Source organism: Micropterus salmoides, unplaced genomic scaffold (assembly GCF_014851395.1).
Source record: "Micropterus salmoides isolate LMB-PRFRI ecotype aquatic unplaced genomic scaffold, ASM1485139v1 Ms_hic_scaffold_13, whole genome shotgun sequence".
Lineage (NCBI taxonomy): Eukaryota > Metazoa > Chordata > Actinopteri > Centrarchiformes > Centrarchidae > Micropterus > Micropterus salmoides.
The window spans coordinates 34,854,459-34,878,826 of record NW_024040374.1 but is presented as its reverse complement, the minus strand read 5'-3'; the positions used below and the strand labels follow the sequence as shown (position 1 = coordinate 34,878,826).

The window sequence follows — 24,368 nt, the reverse complement described above, 5'->3', positions numbered from 1 at the left end:
TTTGACAGGACCAACCACATTCATGGTCAATGGTTTGAAAGAGTATTCCCTTCAGGAAGAAATACTTAAAAGTTAATCAGAGAATGCATCAACTCCTTGTCAAAAGCAGTTAACAGTTTGTATGTAATCTGTATGAAAATAAATTGGTTTAAATACTAATATAATCTATGTCCAATTTTGAAAAATGAAACCTACAAAAGGTAACATGTACATAACCCCAAACCTTGCTGTGGAAGAAGTGAAACAGTCTGAGGAAAGTGTTTCTTTAACCGAGTCAACCCCTGCAGCTTGTTTTTTTTCCATGTGTAATAAATATCACAAAATGAACCGCAAAGTTTGGCAACACAAAACACCTGCTAATCAGTGAATGTTGGAAGGTCTATAAAACAACTGAAAGAAAAATGTTCCTGAAAACCCTTAAACATAGTTAAGAAATCAGCTACTAATGACGCATCTTGCCTTTCTCTCTCCATGCTGTTTTACTGTCTGATGGTGTGTTTTACTATATTTATCCTGCATGAATGTCATGCTATAAAGGCTGCTGTCTGTCAAATGATAAATGGCTGCATTTTACAGTGCTTTAGAATTCTCTCTTCTCACACACACACACAAGGCAGTGAGCTACCATGCAAGGTGCTGGCCTGGCCATGGGAAGCAAGTTGGGGTTCAGTGTCTTGCCCAAGGACTTGCGAACAACAGCAGCTGAGGATCGAATGGCCATACACACACACACACACACACACACACACACAGCTCAAAAAAATAAAGGGAACACTTAAACAACACAATGTAACTCAAACTCAATCAAACTCCTGTTAAATCAAACTGTCCACTTAGGCAGCAACACTGATTGACAATCAATTTCACATGCTGTTGTGCAAATGGAATAGACAACAGGTGGAAATTATAGGCAATTAGCAAGACGGGGGTGTCTTGCTAATTGCCCTGTGCTCTTCACAGATTATATATACAGTGGGTACGGAAAGTATTCAGACCCCTTTAAATTTTTCACTCTTTGTTTCATTGCAGCCATTTTCCAAAAATCAAAAAGTTCATTTTATTTCTCAGTAATGTACACTCAGCACCCCATCTTGACAGAAAAAAACAGAAATGTAGAAATTTTTGCAAATTTATTAAAAAAGAAAAACTGAAATATCACATGGTCATAAGTATTCAGACCCTTTGCTAAGTATTTAGTAGAAGCACCCTTTTGATCTAATACAGCCATGAGTCGTTTTGGGAAAGATGCAACAAGTTTTTCACATCTGGATTTGGGTATCCTCTGCCATTCCTCCTTGCAGATCCTCTCCAGTTCTGTCAGGTTGGATGGTAAACGTTGGTGGACAGCCATTTTCAGGTCTCTCCAGAGATGCTCAATTGGGTTTAAGTCAGGGCTCTGGCTGGGCCATTCAAGAACAGCCACGGAGTTGTTGTGAAGCCACTCCTTCGTTATTTTAGCGGTGCGCTTAGGGTCATTGTCTTGTTGGAAGGTAAACCTTCGGCCCAGTCTGAGGTCCAGAGCACTCTGGAAAAGGTTTTCGTCCAGGATATCCCTGTACTTGGCCGTATTCATCTTTCCCTCGATTGCAACCAGTCGTCCTGTCCCTGCAGCTGAAAAACACCCCCACAGCATGATGCTGCCACCACCATGCTTCACTGTTGAGACTGTATTGGACAGGTGATGAGCAGTGCCTGGTTTTCTCCACACATACCGCTTAGAATTAAGGCCAAAAAGTTCTATCTTGGTCTCATCAGACCAGAGGATCTTATTTATCACCATCTTGGAGTCCTTTTTAGCAAACTCCATGCGGGCTTTCATGTGTCTTGCACTGAGGAGAGGCTTCCGTCGGGCCACTCTGCCATAAAGCCCCGACTGGTGGATTGCTGCAGTGATGGTTGACTTACTACAACTTTCTCCCATCTCCCGACTGCATCTCTGGAGCTCAGCCACAGTGACCTTTGGGTTCTTCTTTACCTCTCTCACCAAGGCTCTTCTCCCCCGATAGCTCAGTTTGGCCGGACGGCCAGCTCTAGGAAGGGTTCTGGTCGTCCCAAACGTCTTCCATTTGAGGATTATGGAGGCCACTGTGCTCTTAGGAACCTTAAGTGCAGCAGAAATTTTTTTGTAACCGTGGCCAGATGTGTGCCTTGCCACAATTCTGTCTCTGAGCTCTTCAGGCAGTTCCTTTGACCTCATGATTCTCATTTGCTCTGACATTCACTGTGAGCTGTAAGGTCTTATATAGACAGGTGTGTGGCTTTCCTAATTAACTTATTTAGAGCCATACTACTTTCGTGCACACCAATCAGACGATCAGGAATGTCTGTCAATGTCTGCATTCCTTCATTCTGTTGCAGAGCAAGGGGGGAGAAGACTTATTAGGGCCATATGAAGCCAGGAATCTGGATGGTTTATTAAGACATTTGGAGGTTTCCAAGCACACTCAACTAGCTGACTTGACACCCACTGGGTTATATTCATATAGTGTGATGCCCTTTGGTTAGTGTAACCCCCTGGAAACCTTTCAACGCCTAATGTATATGGTTGTCGGAGATCTGGAAGATTCTTTATGTCTGGATGATGTGGTCACTTACTCTGATGATTGGGATGTCCATCGTCCACAGTCAGATGGTGGGGCAAGTCAGTGTGTCCACTGCATGCAAAGGTGACTATGTCCCGCTCCACAACTAAAAAGGGGCTGTCTTTGGATCAGTTATTGTTTTTTTAGGATTTTTTCCACTGTTGCTGCGCCCCTTACAAACCCACTGAAGGCTAAGGCTGAATATGTTTTAGAATGTTTAAGCCCTTATTAGGGTTAGGGTTAAAGCCTGTTTAGGAGGCAATGCAGTTTAAACCTTAGGTAGATGCAAGTTATGTGGGCAGAGGAGCAGTATTTTTACAGTCTGACTATTTGGGAGTGGATAAGCCAGTTTGTTTCTTTTTGAGCAAATTCAAAAAACATGAGCTGGAATTTTGAGTAATTGAGGAAAGACTAAGTGGGCTGGGAACCAGTGAATGCAAGGCATCGCGGTTCCCAGTACCAGCGAAGCGGCTGGGAACCCTATTGTAATCATTAGGATTTTTATTATTATTCTTCCACCGCTAATTCCAATACTGCAGCCTAGACGGTAAATGCTAGGGACGCAAAACTCATAGGGTAGGTCCAAACCCCTGCAAGTACCTCAGGCACAAAAATTCGCACACTTCTACCTCTAGGGGGCGCTATAAGCAAGGTCAACACGTTTGGCTTTGGAACTCCCGCCTATAAAAAGGCGCAAAAACCTTATATCCACGCGTTCGGGGGATCGAGCTGAATCTCCTGGTATAGGCCACGCACATTTCCGCCTAGACTTTTTTTTCCCGCAAAATCGCGAAAACTGAAAAACCTAGTTTGATTAACTCCTCCGAAGCCGCAAGTCCGAACTTGCACCAAACTTGACACGCACCATCTCTGGACCAAGCTGATACAGGCTTGTGCTCCCTAGATCGATACATGAAAAACTGTTCGAATTATAAGCTAACACATATTTGCACAAAACACCAAAAACAGGAAGTGTCATTTGTTAGGTTTGGAATGGCCGATCAACACCAACCTTGAGGACCTTATGTAGTATGCCCCCCTGATGAGCTGTGCAAAATTTGGTGTCAGTCGGCCTCTAGGTGGCGTTATCATTCGTATATCAAATAACGCTCCCATAGCCATACATTCATTTTATATCTCCGTAACCACACGTCCCTTTCATTTCAAACTGAGGCACTAATTTTGAACCCCAGGTAATCATAACATAGGGTGTAATCTAGATGGGTGTTTCCTATTTGACTGAATTTGATTTACTGAGAACTGGGCTTCTTTTGGAAGATTATGATTTAGATTAGTTGAAGTTGACTGAACAGCCGGTTGAGGCAGTTGGCCACCAATCCTGAGTCTAGGTTCTGGTCGAGGTTTCTGCCTGTTAAAAGGGACTTTTTCCTTGCCACCTTTGCCAAGTGCTTGCTCATGGTATGAATTGTTGAGTCTCTCTAAATAATAATAAATTATTAAGGAAAAAAGTCTAGCCCAACTCTATAATATAAAAATGCCCTGAGATCACTTCTGTTAGGATTTACCGCCTATCTCAGGCATGTGATTGGCAAAAAACCTACACTAGCAACACCTACAAACCCAAGCCACCATAAACAAAATTTATAACAATAACTTCAGTAAAACAGAACAAGGGGAATGTGTTGCTCTCAGGAGGAGGCGGCTAGAAGCAGCACATGTTGGCACAATGGCATCCTGGATCGGGCTACTGTGACAACTTGGAGGAGGAGCTAGTAGAAATGAGTGTATTACTGCAATATTATAACATTAAACAAAAAGTACAAAGCTGAGCATATATTAGAGCGGACAGAGAAGCTAGCATGACCATAACATATTTTTCTACGGATCTGCAGGTTTCACGTGGGTCACATTTTCAGGTTGGAAATCAGGAATTCCAGATTAATCCGGAAAAATCACATCCCTGATATATAAATTAGAAGAGAATTAAAAATGGGTCAAGGAGCCCCAGGCCTCTGAGGAAAATCCTCCTGTGTTATTTTAACAGGTTACAATCTGGACTCTGAGCACACTTCATTAACGCTGCTGTCTGAAGGCCATGGTGGGTTTGAGGGTTGCGTGCCTCTGGTGCTCAGAGAGTAAGTAGATAAGTGAACTGGCCTGAGGTTTTCTCACGCACAGGGACAACAGCAGAGCAGAAGAGGACAAAAATAGATCTACACAATACATGGGCCCATTCATACCACTGCATATTCTGAATCACTTTATACATAGTGCTAAAAACATAAGCAGTTGTAGGGCTTTCACGGTGTGGGGACTTCTTTGGCCTTTAATAATGCAGAGACAGAAATGGGATCTTTCCTCTATCACACCACTTTGAGAACAGAGAGCTATTAGGCATACAGTAGGTGAACTATGTGGCTCTCCAGAGCACCACAATCACTGGGTGGACTTTACCATTAGGTAAGGTAGGCAACTGCCACTAAAAGAGCCCCTGGCAACTATAGACTTACTACAATACATACACAAAACATATAAAACCATGCTACTATTCTAACTCTTGTAAACCCTGCAATAACTAACAAAACTCCTTCAAAGCACTTCTTTTGTCATTGTGAGGGGGAAAGATCCCTCTGCCCGGACTGGGTGCTTGAGCTGAAAATTGAATTATAATTAGTAACCTACACCGTACTGTACATTTACTGCCAGACTGATAACTGCTAATCTTTTCCTCTGCTCTGTTCCCTTTCACCGTCACTTTCTAGCGCTCTTTCACTCATCCACACACTCACTACACACACACATTATGCACTGCCCTATTCCTTTAAAGGAGCTACAATATAATATATAATTTCAGAAAATATAAAATTAGACAATACCATTTATACCAATATAGTTTGATGTTGAGTTTAATTAATGTGTTTCCAATATAACTTCCAAAAAGCCTTTGATTCCTTCTGGCAAGGGCCTTTTCTATAGGCTACTTGAAAGTGGCATTGGAGGAAAAACATTTGATTAAGAACATGTATACAAAAAGTGAATGTGCCATCAAGATTGGAAACAAACAAACAGCGTTTTTCTCCCAGGGCCGGCGAGTGAGGCAGGGATGCCATCTCAGTCCAATTCTCTTCAATCTATAGGCACTTTCACACTACCCAATTTTCCAGGATTATTATGCCAAAACAGCAGCTCGCTGTGTGAAAGGTACCGAGCCGGAAAGGGGGGTCCGATTGATCCGCCTTTGAGGTGGAACGATGTCTGTGTGAAAAGAGCATTTTGCATCATAGCATCACAAAGTCCGAACATACCAGGAGCTAAAACCAGAGAAGAGTCCCCTCAGCCAGCTGGTCCTGAGGCTCTCTGCAGTAACAAGTCCCCAACAGCCTCAGGACAGCAACACCAACTCAAGCAGACCAAACCAAATTATCAGCAAGCAGAAAGAAAAATATATTGAATACTAGAAAGAAACGACCAAAACACAAAGTAAATTACGATGTTATCTGATCCTAAAAGAGAATTCAAACTGGCAAATTACCTGAGCACAATAAAATGTTGACAACATACAGACTGAGTGAACAAAGCCTGACCATAGAAAAGTGTCGCCACAGACAGAGCTGGCTACCACAAGAGGAGAGACTCTGCTCCCAGTGTGACAAGGGACAGGTAGAGACAGAGCTGCACTTTTTAACCTCATGCCCTAAATAAAAAAACACTAAGACAAAACAACTTTGCAAACATTTCCCAAATATACCCTGAATTCGAATTTATATCAGACACACAGAAACTTCCATATTTACTGGGAGGAATGCCCAAATGTCAAATAATTGCTGCAAAACATGTCTCCTCATGCCATGAAGTGAGGACAACTAGTGAAAACTCAGACTGATAAATAATTGTACTGATTTTCAAATATTTATTATTTTGATTGTTTATTATTTTAGTAATTGTTTTGCTTTTAAATTTCTTTTTTTTTTATTAATTTCTTATTTTTTGTCTATTAATATATACATACACACACACACACACGGTTTTATCTATTTTATTTAATTTTTTTATATTCTACCCTTACGTAATAAATCAGAGCAGCAGACTACAATGTTCGGAAAAAAACTTGCCATCACTGATGATCAGTGTCCTGGGGGAAACTAACCAAAAACTCCAGTTCTTTCAGAATTTCAAAATCACATCCTCCGCATTGGTATTCCCCTCCCATCCTCACGTATTCATGGACAGCAGTTGTACTGCAGTGAAGCTATTTCCAATTTACAGAGCTCACAGAGCAGCATGTTGTTGAGTGTCTGTCTAAAATACTGCAGCGTCACTTCAAGGCACGTAATGCGAGTCGACGTATTTACGTAATCGATTACGTTGACGAATAGCCCCACCCATACTAGCTAGCTTTTGACAGTATTATTTTTGTTGGTGTAATTTAACCTGCCCTCACTGATATAACTGGGGTGAACAAAACAATAAAAACACCTTACAGTGTCAATTATTTATTCTTGTACATTTAGTGCTTAAGTATCAATATTTTTTTAATATTACACTGTAACTTTTTGCCTTTAAAACATTTATGTGATTTGTTGAGTTTCTACCATCAAATTGTTAAGTCTGGAAATTGCTACGGTAGGAAAACATATTCACTGTAATAACAAATGTAGCTTCGAAGTGTCTGAAGACAGCAACAATGGACTCTCTACAGTAATAACCCACAATCTCATTTTGTAATACGATTGATATCATGCATTTTCAGGGACATGTGTAAAGACTAAATAAGTTAACAGGATATCTGGATCACACTTATCACAACATATCTGACAATTACGTTTGAAGTCTAAAATGCTACACGGTCACTTTAAACGTGTATAAAGATATGGTAAGTATTCTTACTTTGGATAAATGGCAGTCATCTTGGCAGCTGCAAAACCAGGCTTACAGGCTCCCTCACTGAGATTGCTGTACTTGTACATCAGCTCCAAAGGCCTGTAGACATGGAAAATTAAGTCAAGCAGTCATTTAATATTCACACACAAATTACTGTATACACTAATTGTTGCACAAATACTTTAAATAACAGTAGGGACAATTCAGAAGTGCTGGTTAATACACTACTGAGCCTGAAAACAAGCCCTTTGAGTAGAAGTGAAACTAGTAAAATATATACTCACAGCCTACCATCTAGCTTCAGAAGGAACCCTTGACTGTCATACACTAGACAAAGAAGAAGAAGGTAAACATCATGACAATATCTGTTAATTCAGTCTTCTGCCCACTAATAGTCGACCAAACCATCTTATGTCGGCCTTACTCCAAACGACTTTTCAAGCAATGTCACTGTTGAAGACAAATTTCCAATGTCGGAATATGGCAAGCTCCTGTCATTTTTGTCGTTTATATTAAGGTGGCCTTAAAGTCAGTCCTTTTTTTCTTCTTGATGTCATCCAAAAAAATAAAACATGATTAATATCATAAGTTTTACGTCTTGGCTCATCTAAATAGTAACACTCAATGACTTAACACTGTCAACAACTCAGACGTGGCCCCTCTCCGGCATCAAATAGGAAGCAGCTTACCGGGTAGATAGTAAACATGGGGGGACTCTGGGGAGGCGCAAGAACGTCAACAAGTCTTGGACTTGAAAAGAAAAGAAGGACAAACTGGAAGAGCTGTGGAGTGAAAAAGAGGGCCTCTTTGATGTCCTCACATTTATACCATGATAGAGTGAATAAGAAAAAAAAAACCTTTCAGCTGGAGACTGCTAGCTTCACCCACATACATCTGGCTGCAGTGCTCGCTCTCTCCCTTCGTCTCATAATACTGTAAGGGCAGAAAATAGTTTTCTTCTTACACTTATCTTTTATGCAAGTACTTCTAAGAGTGCTATTTTTCTCCTGTTATTATGTCTTATATATTGTTTTAAATCTTTAACCTGTTCCATCTTTATTATTATTCTTGTTATTCCAGTCTGTCCACATGTGTGGGGTTCAGGTCAGGGATGTGGGGTTGTTGATTGTTTTCCTCACTAGCTGTTCTTCTCCTTCCTTGACAGGGACTAGTCAAGGATCTTGTGTTCCCCAAAACATAGATGCTCAGACTGTGTAAATGATCATGCAATTGTTTGCTCTGGACAGAGAGACAGAGACAGAACCTCTGGTCCAGCTGATTTTGTTGTAGTACTTCTCTGTTTATTCTCTTTTGTTAAATAAATTCTTCAAAGACAACGGTTTGTTGTAACTCAATTATTTGCTCAACCTCTCACCTGGAATAAAATTTCCACGACACATACATGTGTCAGTAGAGCTGTGCGATATGATGATCTATCATTTGTAGCATTTCTCCCGAAGTGTTCACAACTTTCTGTTCTTTTCATTACAGTTTCTTGTGCTGTACAACGCATCTGCCCCACAACTCACTAACATTACCTCTCTCTCCACTATGTCGGCAAGGACACAAGTAGCATGCATGTAACTCAGAAGACAGGTCGCAGTCCGGTGGATTTTAGGGAATTTGTGAGCAGATGATAGCAAGGTAAAGAACAAAGAGAGCCACATGTTTGTAATGGCTTTTTGTAGAGCTTTTTTGTTCATAGCGGCTCCGTCTACAGCAGAACAGTGACAACAGCTGCTCTAGAGTGATGTCAAAGTCGCATCAATTCCGACCTGAATGTGCAGACTCAGGTTGCATTTCAAAAGATCCGATCTGTGTTGGATTTGGACCACATATCAAAGTCGCCCAAATCCAGACTGGAAAAGATCAGATTCAGATTTGGGTCACTTTGGCCTGCAGTCTGAACGTAATCTAAGTCATATATCAGATTTATTTATGCTGGGCCACATGGAGCCCTGCGATGGACTGACGACATGTCCAGGGTGTACCCCGCCTTTCGCCTGATGTCAGCTGGGATTGGCTCCAGCCCCCCGTGACCCTGTACACAGGATAAGACACAGCTCTGAGGGGGTACCAGTGGAGGAAAAGAGAACATCGGATAAAATGCTATTCACTCTCCTGAGTTGAGACCTGTTAGTTAAAAAGTTCATCAACCAACAGATAAGACTAGGACCGATATTAAAAGTACTCTTTAAAACCCCTGCTAAAATATGTGATTGGATGCTATTAAAACCTGAAGAAAACTCAATAAAAAGCAGCCGCACAAAGCTCTTTGCACCCTCAACATGAGGAAACAGAAACAGGTCCAGTTGATCCTGGACAGAGTTCAAAAGTTCGTCCTTCACAATCTTCTCTAAAGTCTTCATAGTCGTTAAGAGACTCTGGAGCTTTATTTTTAGGCACTGAAACAATAATTATGTCTTTCTAAAGGCAAGGAACGATGTGGAGACGTAGACATTCTGAAAATAAAACAAAAAATGTCTGCCAGCTGTCCAGCAGTTCTTTAACATACAGCTGTGATCTAATGTTAACATAGCTATCCTTATTATCAATATGTGGTGGTCGGTGTTGATACTGTGGTAGGCCACCACAAATAAATCAATGTATGTGAAACACTGAAGAGACGACGTAAACGTGCTCTGGCTCAAATAGTTAGACAGGTGAGTGGGGAGGGGGGACAATCGTGCTCGGACACGGTACAAGGCAAAACTTTTTGTACCTACTATCATTTTAAAATACCGAAATGATCCTTTAAGTACACTAAATAATACGCATTTGCTTAGCTCTACTTAACTAACCATTTTCTAATCAAGTTTTGACACAGGTTAGCAGAGGCTCAACTATTTTCCAGCCTCAACTCGACCAGCCCTCCAAGTCTCCATCCCTAACAAGCAGTTCACAAACAACCAATCTAGCCATCTTCCAAATTGCTAGCAGATGCTGATGTGCTCAAGGTAAAAAAGTTATTCTCTTCTTAAATAAGTTTATGTTTTAAGAAAACCTGAGTTGCAGCATACATACAGAAAAGGTAAAAAGCTGTTCACTTACAGAGGAATAACAAATATAAATTAAAGCTGCAAGCAGCGTTGGGCGGGCACCCGCACGTGTAGCGCTTGAAGGTGTGAGGCGGTCAGGTTGCAGATTCTGGAGCTCTGCCAGTGCGGCTGTGAATTTGCCACGCACTTCGGACACTGCGCAAAGGTGTTAATCATCACTTCCTCTGCCCCCTTTGTGGGTTTCGCTATGACTATAACTGAATATTGGCATGTACATGTGTTCAGGTCGTGACTGTTACCAAGCACATAAAGTTTGGTGCAGATGTGAGCATGTACACTGAAGTTACAACAACTTCCTCTTTCATGGCGGATCATTGATTTTGGACGCCATGTGCACACCGTTTCACGAAAACTTATCGTTTTGTTTTTAATAATCAGTGGGATTAAACTAGACAGCTAAAATCTGAAGTCGGTCAGACTAATTCTCTAGGAGGAGTTTGTTAAAGTATGGAGAGTGTAAATCATCCATAAAATTCAAAATGGCTTCCTGTTGGGTTTAGGGCATCGCTCCAAGAGGCTTTTTTGTACATCTGGACATGATACAGATACCACAGAAATTTCGTACACATAGGTGAAACTTTCCCTGGGGGCTGCTCTGTAGGCGGGCGCTAGCGAGCCATTTCACCACGCCCATGCGCGAAACTCATAAAAAACAAAATTTTTCGCCCCGCCTGACTTATGTGCAAAGTTTGGTGAGTTTGAGTATGTTTACAACAGCCATAGTTTTATTCAAATCAAACCTTGCCCTTTTCTGTATAGTATAATATGGATAAGTGTTCAATATGGTATTGGTATGGTAATATTGGTCTGAATGAGCTGACAGCCAATTATCTAACTTGCTCTGTCCTGTTTGTCTTAATTAAAAGGCAAAGGCTATGATGAAAATTTGTGAAATTTGGCGAAAATAGCATGAAATAAAAACATTTAAAATAAATTGAATTTATCTTTCATTATGACTTTCTTCTTATTATTATTATTTATTTCAAAATGTCTTATTTAATATTTAAATGTGAATAAATTTTTTTAATATTTAGCCCTGTCATTTTAAGAAACAGTGCTGTATTTTTAGCACTTGGGAAAGAAATGTATCTGGCAGAATGATAAACTAAACCATTATCAAGTCTAAAAACAGTACCAACCAATCAAAAATGTAAGTTGCCAATTATTTAAATAATGTGTTCAACTTAGTTTCAGTGGGTGTCAGGGAAATATTCAGAACTCCAACCCATGCCAACCCATGTCAGTGCCTCAAAAACTCAAAACATTATAAACATGAAATAATCAAGAAATTAACGACTCCACTTCAGATCGACAACTAGCCCAAATGATGAATGTACAGTGCTTTTCTATTTTGAAGCAATGAAGAGGCGGTGTACAGTAACAACCAAACTGAAAGTACTAAGGAACCATCCTGTCTGTAAGTAAATGGACTGGCTCCCCCATCTGGTACAATGTTACATAGATGGCTTCTGCAGGTAGAAAGTACTTTCCCTAAACAGACATGTCACAAAAGACTGTCTTTTTCCATAACATACTTGTATGTTTTCATTTCAGCCAATATCTGACAGGAGACAGTCTGAAAATGCAATTTACAAACATTACTATAGCCACTACAGCTAAAAATAATGTAGCATGAGTTTTGTTAGGCTTAACCCAAATTTAGAACAACATGTGGCTTTTAAATCAAGAAATTGCTAAGCATAGTTGAACCCCTGCTTTAATTTGGATTCACAATGAGCTGTGGTGAAGTGCAGCTTAATATCAAAGGTGGATTCTCAGTTCTTCTGACTGACGGACTGCATAACAATAAAGTTTTGCATGTTTACATTTTGATCCAACTTAAAAACACTAAATTAATACTGCATAACTGCAAACTATCAATGGGCTTGATGGTAAAGGACTGGATCACATTTTTTGAATGAATCCTAATACAATTATATACTGTAACTGTTCATTTTGTCCACCATTGCCATAAAGGGATCTGTGTTAATGCAATTCTAATTGGGGGATAAAATCTGCCGTCCTTGCTTGATGTGAAAATACCTTATTAAAGTTCAGCTGCAGTTAATGAGCCTTCAGGAGTCTGAGTAGAAACAAATCAACTGTCTGTCTTCCCAGTTACTGTCTTTTTAATTAGAAATTCCCTCCTTTTTCTTATGGTTTCTCCACTGTAGCTGAACAAGGAAACATAAAAGAGGGCATTTGGTACTGAAAGGACTGTAACTCTGAAACTTGATGAGTGTAACTCCGGCTGATTCAGCATCATATTAGTCTCAGCTGAACTTCTTACTTTTTACACAGATCGAGGACTGTGGACTATGTTCAACCCTTACACTGCATCAAGCTGCAGTGGAGAGGGATCTTGTGACGGCCAGTACAAAAACTCTTTAGTTGTGCATATGGGTATGTAACTGTCATGTTAGAATAGACATGAAAAAATGTGAACTTATCCTTTAAGCCAGGGGTTCCCTAACCTTTTTCAGCTCAAGACCAAAAAGAGAAATAAAGTGTCTACCTGAGACCCAAACTTATAAATAAGAATAGCAATAACTTCTACATTTGATTATTAAAGTACATCACAGCAATAATCACATTTGCTGAGTTTGTGCTGTGAAACGCTGAAATGAGTCTGGCAAAATTAGGGGGTTTATGTTGTAAACATGGTGGTACCAGAAGAATCAAAGATAATAAAAAATAATTTTTAATAATTTTATTCAATTTAGAGAGCTTGACTGATATAGGATTTTTTCATATACCAATTATGATATTTGAGGATTTTAAATCCGATATACTGATATATCGACCGATATTAATTTTTTCCCCCCTTCTTTTCGGAAACACATAAAAACTATCCCTAACGTTATATATGTGTAGTTATAAGACCTCATCAATATAAAATGACATAATGTTAGTGTTATAAATAGTACTTTAAAAGATAAAGTTCCTTGGGGCACCACCCTTAAAGGGAGGAAAACTTTTTTTGATTGATAAAAATTTATTTATTACTGAATAAATTTATTTATAAATTTATTCAGTAAATTCACTATAGAAAATACACTATAAAAGAGGTTGGCAGTATTCACGCTGATAAACCAGCATGTATATTCACAAGCATTTATTAAAAATATAGTGAAAGCAAAACAAACAAACAATTTATAATCTAACTAAATGCACTAAGCTAAAGAACAAAAGGGGTGTGTGTGTGTGTGTGTGTGTGTGAGAGAGAGTGAGTGAGAAAGAGAGAGCGTGTGTGTTCAAGGTTGAATCTGTCCAAAGTCAATTTTCATTTTCCCCTTTATAAATTGTTTGATTTATTAGCGGTTATCAAATCACAACAAGCCTAACAAGTTGAATCTTTATAAATAATAAAGTCAATTAAAGCTGCAAGCAGCGTTGGGCAGGCCATCGCAATTGTAGCGCGTCCGCGTGTGAGCCGGCCGAGTTGCATATTCTGGAGCTCTGCCGGTGCGGCTGTGAATTTGTTACGCGGTTATGACGCCGCATGAAGGTGTTATATGTCACTTCCTGTGTCCCCTATGTGGAGCTACATAGCACTTGCCGCTATGAATATAAATCGGTATTGGTGTGTAGATGTCTGCGGGGTGGGACAGTTATCAAGCACGTAAAGTTTGTTTCAGATGTGAGCATGTACACTGAACAATAATGTACCCAAACAATAAAATAAATTCCTTTTATATTTCCCTGCCTTGTTGTTTATGTGTACATACAGAGGAAGAATGTGAGAACAGCACACATTTCATCGTTACCGTGTGTTAGAGCATGGGAGAACAGTGGATACTTTTAATACAGCCCACACCCCTAATACTGTGTAACTATAACAAGTAGAGAACAGAAGAAAAAGATGTTCTTTCTTTAAAACTGTCTGCATAGCTTATTCATATTGTGTAATGAATGAAAATAAATAGGCCTACTAGGCTCCTCTCTACTACTACTGACATTTAAGATTAGCTTGTTTGATCCACCTTCATACACGAGACATTACTGTACAACTTGAGAAAGGTGAGTTGTTTTCTGCTCCGGCCTGCCTAAAAGAAAAGCGTTTTTGGGATTAAATGGACTTTATTAGCTGCTGCAGTGCAGGATGAACTCAGAATAGACCCATTTCTCACCTTATTATTCTAAATCATGCAACGAAGAAGAAATGCATAATAAATCCTGGGACAAAATCTGTCCACAAATACTGTACAGCATGTAGTCTGATGAACAAGACTTGTGTTATAGCTGACTTGGGCAGTGAAATGTTTAATTTTTTTAATTCATGTGGTCATAGTTGTCCACAACTCAAATCAGAATATAAGAAGAAATGTTTTATACCACCTCAAGAAGGCTTCCTATCAGAAAGGTAGGAAGGTATTTCAAATGTACAACTGCAGTACTTAAATCTAGTAATTTCCCTGACATTTTTGTGTTACTTTACTTTTAATAGACGCATGTAACAGGTTTTATACTTCCTGTGAGTATAATCCAATCAATCTTATTTTCATACTGTATATCCGTTGTGTAATTTGATAAATTGTGTTGTATGTCGTGCTCGCATCGTGTACTACTGAGACTTCATTGCCCTCTTCAGAGAAGACTCTGACTGCAACATGCATCTTTGTAAAGAGAGAAACGGACAGAAAAAGTCTCTAACTCTGCCTGTCAGCTCGCTCTGCTCCGTTAAAACTGAATTTACCATACAGAATTGAATACGAGTGCACTCCAGATTTAGCTGCAGCCAGCTGACCGTGTGCTTCTCCCTATACCACAGTTCTGTGTCCATGCATGCAGCAAACTGAAAGTACTGTCTGTCGGAGCGTCTACGTGAAAAGAGAAGGAAGACATTGCTGGTAGTATTGTCTTCAGAGTTGTTAAACACCTCAGCGCACTGAAGGAAGCCATCTGACTGTGTGAGGGGCAAGATCGTTGATGTCTGCAGGCAGAGTAGGCCTAGAGCTCTCCTGTCTGACTGGTCCACCAATAGCAGAGAAGATGACCCCTTGAGACACAGCACCTCCTCATTTGCATAATGAGGCAGAAATGCATACAGAAATTTAAAAAGGACAGGAAGAAATAAAAGAGAAAGAAAATAAATAAGGTAAATAAATACAAAGGAAGAATAAAACAGACAAAATATTAAAACACACACATTAATAAATATATTAAAAAATTAGTAATAAATAAAGTTGAAGATTATAACGGAGAATAAATAAATAAGGTAATTATACAAATATAATATATATATAAGCATATACACTGAAGTTACAACAACTTCCTGTGTCATGGCGAATCATCGACGCCACAGACACGCCCATTGACGAAAACTCGCAAATAGCACAACTTTTCATCAGCACAGCAGAAATTTGACGTCGATCCGACTAAATCCCTAGGAGGAGTTCGTTAAAGTACGAAGTGTGTAAATCATCCAAAAATGGCCGTAAAATTCAAAATGGCCGACTTCCTGTTGACTTTAGGCTATGGGTTCTTGAGGCTTTTTTGTGCGTCTTGATATGATACATGTCCCCAGAAAATTTCGTACATGTAGGTTGAACGTGAACGAGGGGCTAATCTTTTCCAATTTTCTAGGTGGCGCTAGCGAGTCATTTTGCCACGCCCATGTGCGAAACTTATGTCAGAACCGGTGAAAAATTTTGTATTTTATGTTTGCAAATTTTGGTGAGTTTTCAAAAATATATATAATCTTAGCAAATTCAATAGGCATGATTTGAACCTCCCAGCTCAGTGTCAGTCATCCATAACACCAAAAATCAAGAATATATCTGCAAATGTTTCTTTAAGTTCTTGATTAACGCTAGTGCTGCATTGCACTGTGCTGGACAATTAACAACAAAGTAACTGAAACTCATATTACTGACTGTTTGATAAATGTATCTTTTCTTACAGGCTGTCGCCTACAACAAATGATCTAATTCTACAGGCCGTCAGAGTTTGTTGTGCGAGTTCATTCCATAAGTCGGCATTGTTTCATTAGCAGTAAAAGTGCTTTCGAACAGTGAGCATTTGCCGCTTCCATTGTATATCATTTTAGATGTAAACAGCAGCAGCCATGCCGTTGAGATTGGCAGCTGATGATGGTTGACATTTTTCAACTTGAAGAAGGGACAATAAACAATGTAGTTAGCATAACTTGCTCCATTAATTGTCATATTTCTAACCATTTCACGCCACACTTGTTTAGCTTCGTGATGAGGCTATTTGGGTAGCAGCTACCTGCTGTACTGTATTATGTTCTTTCGTATATTTCATTCATTTGTGTTGCGAACTTCACTGCTGTACGTTCCTCCTCACTTGGTGTTGAAGGAGAGAAATTTGCTTTCACAATACACAAACATGGAGGAGAGTAAGGTTAACTCAGAACTGGGTAATACTGAACAGAAGGATACAGACCGTGCAAGCAAAAACAAGGAGCTCATAACTGAGAGAGAAGTCTGTTGTATGGACGAGCCACACAACACTATTACAGCAGTTCCAGCCATGATGTGTGTTCAGGGAATGTTTAATTACTCGCCCATGGACATTTAACTTTCTTTCTAGTTCACCAAGACATGCTGTTGTTGTGATGTTAGCTACAGCAGCAGGAGAGCTGTGAGTATGTACTGCTCTGAAATTCCAACAGTATGATATTTCATTAAATTTACAAAAAATGTTCTATATTGGGATACGTATTGATATTGGGATAATGAAATGACCAATATCGTGATATGTATTGATATCGGGATATGTATTGATATTGGGATATGAAATGACCCATATAAGAGATTTTAGACATATCGCACAGCTCTAGACTATACGATCAGATGTCTATGGGAGCCACCACGGTGGAGCTGCCCTGCTGCTGCCAATTCAAAATACATAGCATCATTATTAGAACCTGAAGTGACATTAACTGTATGTTCAGTCTAACTCAGAGAGACTAAACAACTCAAATGTTGTAGAAATGCAGCTGGGCAAATAGTGGAGTAGTACACCCTAATTGCAAGTGCTCAGTGTGGTGTTTGTGATGAGTATGGGGGAGGGAGAGACCGTGGATCTGAGTTGAGGACAGGGAGGTATGCTGGAATCAGGTTAGCAGTAAACTGTGCTTTTTAGGAACTAAGCAGAGTTCAGAAGTGTTATGACGAGAGTTAACCCTCAAATTAGTTACAACGTCAGTCCCGGTGCTACAGTCTCGATCAAGGTCTGCTATAAAAGCTTTTGTTAAAATATTGTCACTCCATATCCTAAAATATATTGCTGACAGAAAGAAATTACAGCATTACATTGTTTTATTCAAATCTAATACTATAAAGTATTCTGATATTCAATTCAGCATATTTGTTAGATTTTTCTATTTTAGCAAATAATTACAGTTAGTGTTCTTAACTACTAAATATGATATATAAATATCCATGTGTGATAATCCATGATTTTCTGTTTGTTGTTCAGTACAAATAAGCTCTCCACTGGGAGGACAGAGAATCTTGTTCAAAGTGTATTTATTAAGATTTTATAAATTGTTACTGAGGTAAATGTGACAATTAATAATGGTATTGATATTTGTGATATTACCCAGCCATAGTATGACTGTGGTATTTTGTTCTATACTGACCATGTGACTTCCATGTTTGTGAACAATGATCCCTTTCAGGGCGGTGGCCTGTGGCAGTGTAAAGAACATAAGTTCTAGCACTGTTGGTGCGGTTGCCAAAGTAAAATGAAACAAGAAAATAAAGGTCACACTGTACATTGCATTATGCCCACTTATCAGAGGAAGACTCACATGATTTGTAGCCCCAGCCTCGTAAGCTGGTCTTCCTAGACAAGTAGTAGAGGTATCCCAGGGCCAGCATGCAGCACAAGCCCAGGAGGAAGTTGCGACTGGGTTTCATTCTCATCTCCAGCTAGCATACATGGCAAATCCCAGACTGGAGCCTGTTTGAGCAGGAAATAAACTGGTTAGCAGCATGTTAGCACTTAATATAATCCCCCACAGAGGCTGAGTGTCTAAGACTCTGTATCAGCCAGCACAAGTATCAAGTTTACTGTGTTGTACTGAGGAGAAGAATTTTGTGTGATCCATCCTGGGAGGTGGGTGGGGGTCTATTCCTGTGTCATGTCCACATTATACAGGTGCCTCTCATAAAATTAGAATATCGTGGACAAGTAAATTTATTTCCCTAATTTTACAGCCTGCTTTTTAACAGACGTATAAACAATCGGCGTAACGCAACCTGGAAAAAGCTAGTAGTTCAAAATATACTGCCATTGCAATTAGCAGATGATTTGAAAATATCAATTTAGCAGCTCCTCAGTGCCTTACACAACCAAGAAACAGTGACATCAAAAAAAGCTCAACTTCAATAACCGGTCCATATGTTTTTCAATTGTCTATATTCCACTAAAATGTATGTTGGGACTAAATGAGCAAGAAGAGCCGAGAGTATAATCAGAGAAGAAATTAATATAACTGGTTTGGGCCTATGTGGGACATAGCTCTGACAATTTGCCAGTAGGCAACTAACATTTCATCACCATTGTATGGCATTCCATCCATACAACAGAACAAATGTGGTGGGGTCTGACAATTCAGAGCTGGGCAGAGAGGTCAGGCCAGGTTAAATAATATTTCAGCCTAACCCAAGAGTTATACTGAACTTATCCACACTGAGGAGCTGCCCCAATACTTACTCATTTGTGCTTGGTGACCAGTTTGGTTCCAAGTGAGATGTCTGCTAGCAATTTACATGGTGATTTACCGTGAATCTAAACACATATAAGAAAAGTGACAACGAATGGGCAGGAGTGGTGAGTCAGTATATATATATATACTGAACTTAATGTTGGGGTTTCTGCACTGGAAAAAAAATTAAAGATGAATGTATCATTAGAGAATAAGTGAGAAATTTGGACGGTAGCACCAAAATCATTTACAGTAATTAATGTTACTGCAGCTAGCAGCTAGGTCATCATCTATGTATGGCCCCGTCGCCACAGCAGCGATAGCATTTTAGCTAACGTTACAATTGCTACCTTAATAACCACCGCTAGTCCTCAGGCTGGGGCAGCAGATGTAAAATGAGCTGTCAACACCTGGCATAAATGTCAACACATGGCAGAAATGTGACAACAGAAGTATCTGGATAACTGGCCAAATAGAACATAAGAAGTAGCTAAGCTAATAAGATAAGCATGACTAGCTGGCTACGCTAGCAAGCAAGCCATTAACAGACTCTTAACTTACCGGAGGGATAACGTTACCGTTATTTTTCAAGTTGACCTCAAATCCGCCCGGTTCGTCCTGCGGCCGCGTTGGCCACCATACTGTTGATACACATCAGTCAACATTAGCGTTATGTGAAAACACCACAATAATCATGAGTAGCTCTGCAGCTGTATTAGCTTACATGAGGGGGAGACTTGGTGTCCCCCTCCCCTCAGCTCCAGACAGGCTCCATGCAGGGTGCTCAGTGGTGGCATCCGATATGTTCAGCTCTGTACGGAAAGAACGTAACGCCAAACTGTAAATCTGGTGCTTCGCTCATCGGGAGATGTACACGCGTAGTGAAAGTGATTTGCCAAGCACCAACCATTTTCAATTAAATATCAACTTTTTTAATAGTTTCACTTAATTCCTGTTCGCAAAAGTTGGCCTAATAATTATTGGACACAAGATTATTTTTGGTAGACTGCATGTCCAGGTAGGATCAGTAGGCTACTGTTATCGCTTTTTGTCTATGAAAAGTGCTTTTTAAATGCAAAGTATTATTAAATTGTTATGATAATAACTGACCATTTAAGGAGAGGGACTGAGAACAATTTCCATCAATATCCAAAGGCTAGCCATGCAATGGAAACATGGATTACAAGGACAAAATCTGGTCTACAATGCTGCATTCAGTTTAATGTACATTTCGTCGCAAGGAAGATAGGTCTATTGAATTGGGCCGTATTTTAAAACCAGGACACAGAGATGGGCCGGATATTTTCTCACGAGTTGGGATCATTAGGATTTTATTGACACACTTGTATTGGTAATCATTATTGGTTCAGTTCTTTATCAATGCTCTTATCAGTCCTATTTATTACTAAATAATTGAATATATTATTTAAAAAAATAATGAAACATTTTTATTAACTAAATGTTGTTTCTAGAGCAGCAACAGGATTGACAACAGTAAAGTCACTAATATCGCACTGGAAACAAATCTAAAATGTCGGTAAAATAAATCATATTCCTGATATCAACAGTGAAGAATGAATCAACAACCTCCTGTCCTCCTCCCTCTGCTGGTAGAGAGGGGGGGGCTGGTTTGTCTCAGCCACCAGCTGAGTTTATAATGTGCCATATTTTAATGTACTGGCAAATTAAGCTGAACAGTTACTAAAAACAGACAGCTTTCACTTTAGCTTGTTTGTAACAATAAGTTATTAGCCAAACTAACGCTGTGCTTTTGTAAAACCAAAACACAGCTGGTCGATGAGCAGATTATAACATTGCGTTTTGTGTGTTTATGCTCATTAAACAGGTGTGTTGGTAAAGTATTGGCTTTTTTACTCTCTAAGTTTTTATTGCCCCAGGCACTTACACTAACGAGCGTAGTTGTCGTCAATATATCAGTAATGTCCGCTGATCAGCTGGCTGACTTCGATCCGTGTGTGCGTGTGTGTGTGGAGTGGAGGCGGTCTGCAGACACACAGGAGCGGAAGGGCTGCAGATCGGACAGTTATGTTGGCGGTGATCGGTACAGCGCATGTGAAACTCAATAAATGACAAGGAAACGACATAACTCACTTTCAGTTACTTTTATACACAATACATGTAGTTTACGTTTGTTGTCATATATTAGATTAGTTGCTGGCCCAATTTAAGGGGGCTGTTGTAGACTTTTCGTTCAGAGGGGGCCCATAGGGGGTCCAAGGTCTTCTAGATAGCAAAATTTTCAAAAATAAATTGTGCGGCCCACCTCTGGGCCGTACCCTTGCTTCAATATTGGCCAAAACTGGCCCACTCACTGTAAAATGACTATTATTGTGACTTTTGGCCCAGATCTGTCCCACACACTGTAAAATGACTATTATTGTGACCTTTGGCCCAGATTTGACCCACACACATTAAAATGACTATTTTTTATTTATTTGGTCCAGATCTGGCCCGCATACTGTAAAACTGATCTGGCTGAGTGTCAGCTGAGTGTTGATTGGTCCCTGGGCCAAATGTGGCCCATACAAAACACTTCCAAATGTACTTGTGAAATAAACAAAATTCAAAACTGGTTATCCATTTAAAATTTTATTTTATTTCCAGTTAACAAAACTAATGCAGACAACTACAACATAAAAACAGATTTTTAAAGACACTGATTTCAAAGACAGAAACACTATACATTTTCTTTTGAAAGGAGCCTCCTTTTCCTCCCGCCTCTCGGTCAGCAGCCAGCTGAAGCCACCTCTTCATTGTCCCTTCTACCTCTTTCTCAACAGCACCGGAGGTGAAGGGGTTTCTCTGAACAGCAGCTAAAGTGTAAATTAATATATTGTAAGGTCAATATGATGTCTTTAGCATAATTTAAACATGTCATCTGAGAGATACATTATATCCAAAACAATATTCTTACCGATGACAACATCTTTCAACTGAAGGGAGGCCAGAGACATTTTGCCATCGACCCCACTCCAGCTGAGCTGCTTTGCCAAATTGTTGGCAAATAGCCGCCGAAGGACACGCCATGTACAGTCACATACGTCAGTCCCACCAATTAGCCCCAAGTAGTTTACCTGAAACAGAGTAAAGGAGAAAACTGTGTGCAGAAAGCAGCATTACTATGAGCATGCACTCTGAGTACCATGTCAATGAGCCTAGCTCTTTGCTATTGTAGTCAAAGTTTTTGCCATGGGGACCTGCAAATTGCATGTTGTGTTTTAGATTTGTGTACATAAGTTTTGTGAAAATAAGAAAACACCATCAATTTCAGAAGCATGATCAGTAATTGAGTGCAATCAATTTCTTAAAAAAAAAACAGAAAAATGCTCACCATTTTTTAAAATCTGCTGTCTGCTGCAACCTCTGCTATACCAGTAAAATGTTTCAATGGAAATCACTAACCTGGTTATGATGATTGCTGGGGAGTCCAACTGAAGGTCTGAGGTGCTATATGAGAATACAGTGTTAACTTGTTCTATGAAATTCATCACAGTACACACATACACATGTCAGTCAGAATGCAAAAGAATATACTCACATGAAAAATTGTCTCCCGGCTCCCAGCCATGCAGCAACTCTGTGAAGAGCCCGTGAGATGCTGGGGTTGCTGCTGGAGTGGTAGGGGCTGGGGCTAAATTGGGGTTTGGGGTGACTGCAGTAAATGCAGGGAGAGAATTTATGTGGGGGGGCAGGAGGAAGGGATTTCTTATGTGGAGGGGAACAGTCCTCCTCTGCTGAAGATAGTTCCAGACCAGATGGGCCAAGCCGAACACTCTTCCTATTTGAATGAATAAACACACAATCAATCAAAATTAAATGAAAATAATATTTAATAAGAAACTGGTCTTTAAAGATAACTTAAAAGGGGAAAGGCAAATTATTCTCTAATAATGAGCAAATTGACATACGTTTTACACCTTAGTGGCCTTTTACACAACACTTCTGACAGAGTTTCTGACTCCTTTGCCTTCTTTCTTCCTTCTTCATAACAGACTGTAAAACACAGATGCAATGCACGTTATTCAGTCTCCTTAGGATCACTCTGCAATACAATAAATTTGAATATAATTGAGTACTTTGTGGTATTCGTCAGCCTCTGCTACATAAAAAGAATATTATGCTGTATCTTAGCCAATGGTCATATACAATAATAAATTATAATTAAAGCTGCAAGCAGCGTTGGGCGGGCCCTGCACTTGTAGCGCGTCCGCGCGTGAGCCGGCCGAGTTGCATATTCTGGAGCTCTGCCGGTGCGGCTGTGAATTTGCTACGCGGTTCCGCATGAAGGTGCTATATGTCACTTCCTGTGTCCCCTATGTGGAGCTACATAGCACTTGCCGCTATGAATATAAATCGGTATTGACGTGTAGATGTCTGCGGGGTGGGAGAGTTATCAAGCACGTAAAGTTTGTTTCAGATGTGAGCATGTACACTGAACAATAATGTACCCAAACAATAAAATAAATTCCTTTTATATTTCCCTGCCTTGTTGTTTATGTGTACATACAGAGGAAGAATGTGAGAACAGCACACATTTCATCGTTACTGTGTGTTAGAGCATGGGAGAACAGTGGATACTTTTAATACAGCCCACACCCCTAATACTGTGTAACTATAACAAGTAGAGAACAGAAGAAAAAGATGTTCTTTCTTTACAACTGTCTGCATAGCTTATTCATATTGTGTAATGAATGAAAATAAATAGGCCTACTAGGCTCCTCTCTACTTTGACATTTAAGATTAGCTGTTTGATCCACCTTCATACACATGTGACATTACTGTACAACTTGAGAAAGGTGAGTTGTTTTCTGCTCCAGCCTGCCTAAAAGAAAAGCGTTTTTGGGATTAAATGGACTTTATTAGCTGCTGCAGTGCAGGATGAACTCAGAATAGACCCATTTCTCACCTTATTATTCTAAATCATGCAACGAAGAAGAAGAAATGCATAATAAATCCTGGGACAAAATCTGTCCACAAATACTGTACAGCATGTAGTCTAATGAACAAGACTTGTGTTATAGCTGACTTGGGCAGTGAAATGTTTTTTTAATTCATGTGGTCATAGTTGTCCACAACTCAAATCAGAATATAAGAAGAAATGTTTTATACCACCTCAAGAAGGCTTCCTATCAGAAAGGTAGGAAGGTATTTCAAATGTACAACTGCAGTACTTAAATCTAAGTA

The 24,368-nt window shown here is 39.7% G+C and overlaps 1 protein-coding gene across 1 annotated transcript; it reads right to left on the bottom strand.

Annotated features, from left to right (window-relative positions):
• Window positions 1-5,686: 5,686 nt before the first annotated feature.
• LOC119900194 (CMP-N-acetylneuraminate-beta-1,4-galactoside alpha-2,3-sialyltransferase-like) lies at window positions 5,687-19,981 on the bottom strand. The gene is made up of 6 exons (XM_038714952.1): window positions 19,888-19,981; window positions 19,725-19,804; window positions 18,264-18,415; window positions 7,709-7,751; window positions 7,431-7,523; window positions 5,687-5,798 (listed from the first exon to the last, which is right to left on the bottom strand). The coding sequence occupies exons 3-6, from the start codon at window positions 18,376-18,378 to the stop codon at window positions 5,687-5,689; spliced, it is 363 nt and encodes a 120-aa protein (XP_038570880.1). The 5' UTR covers window positions 18,379-18,415; window positions 19,725-19,804; window positions 19,888-19,981.
• Between the last annotated feature and the right edge of the window lie 4,387 nt (window positions 19,982-24,368).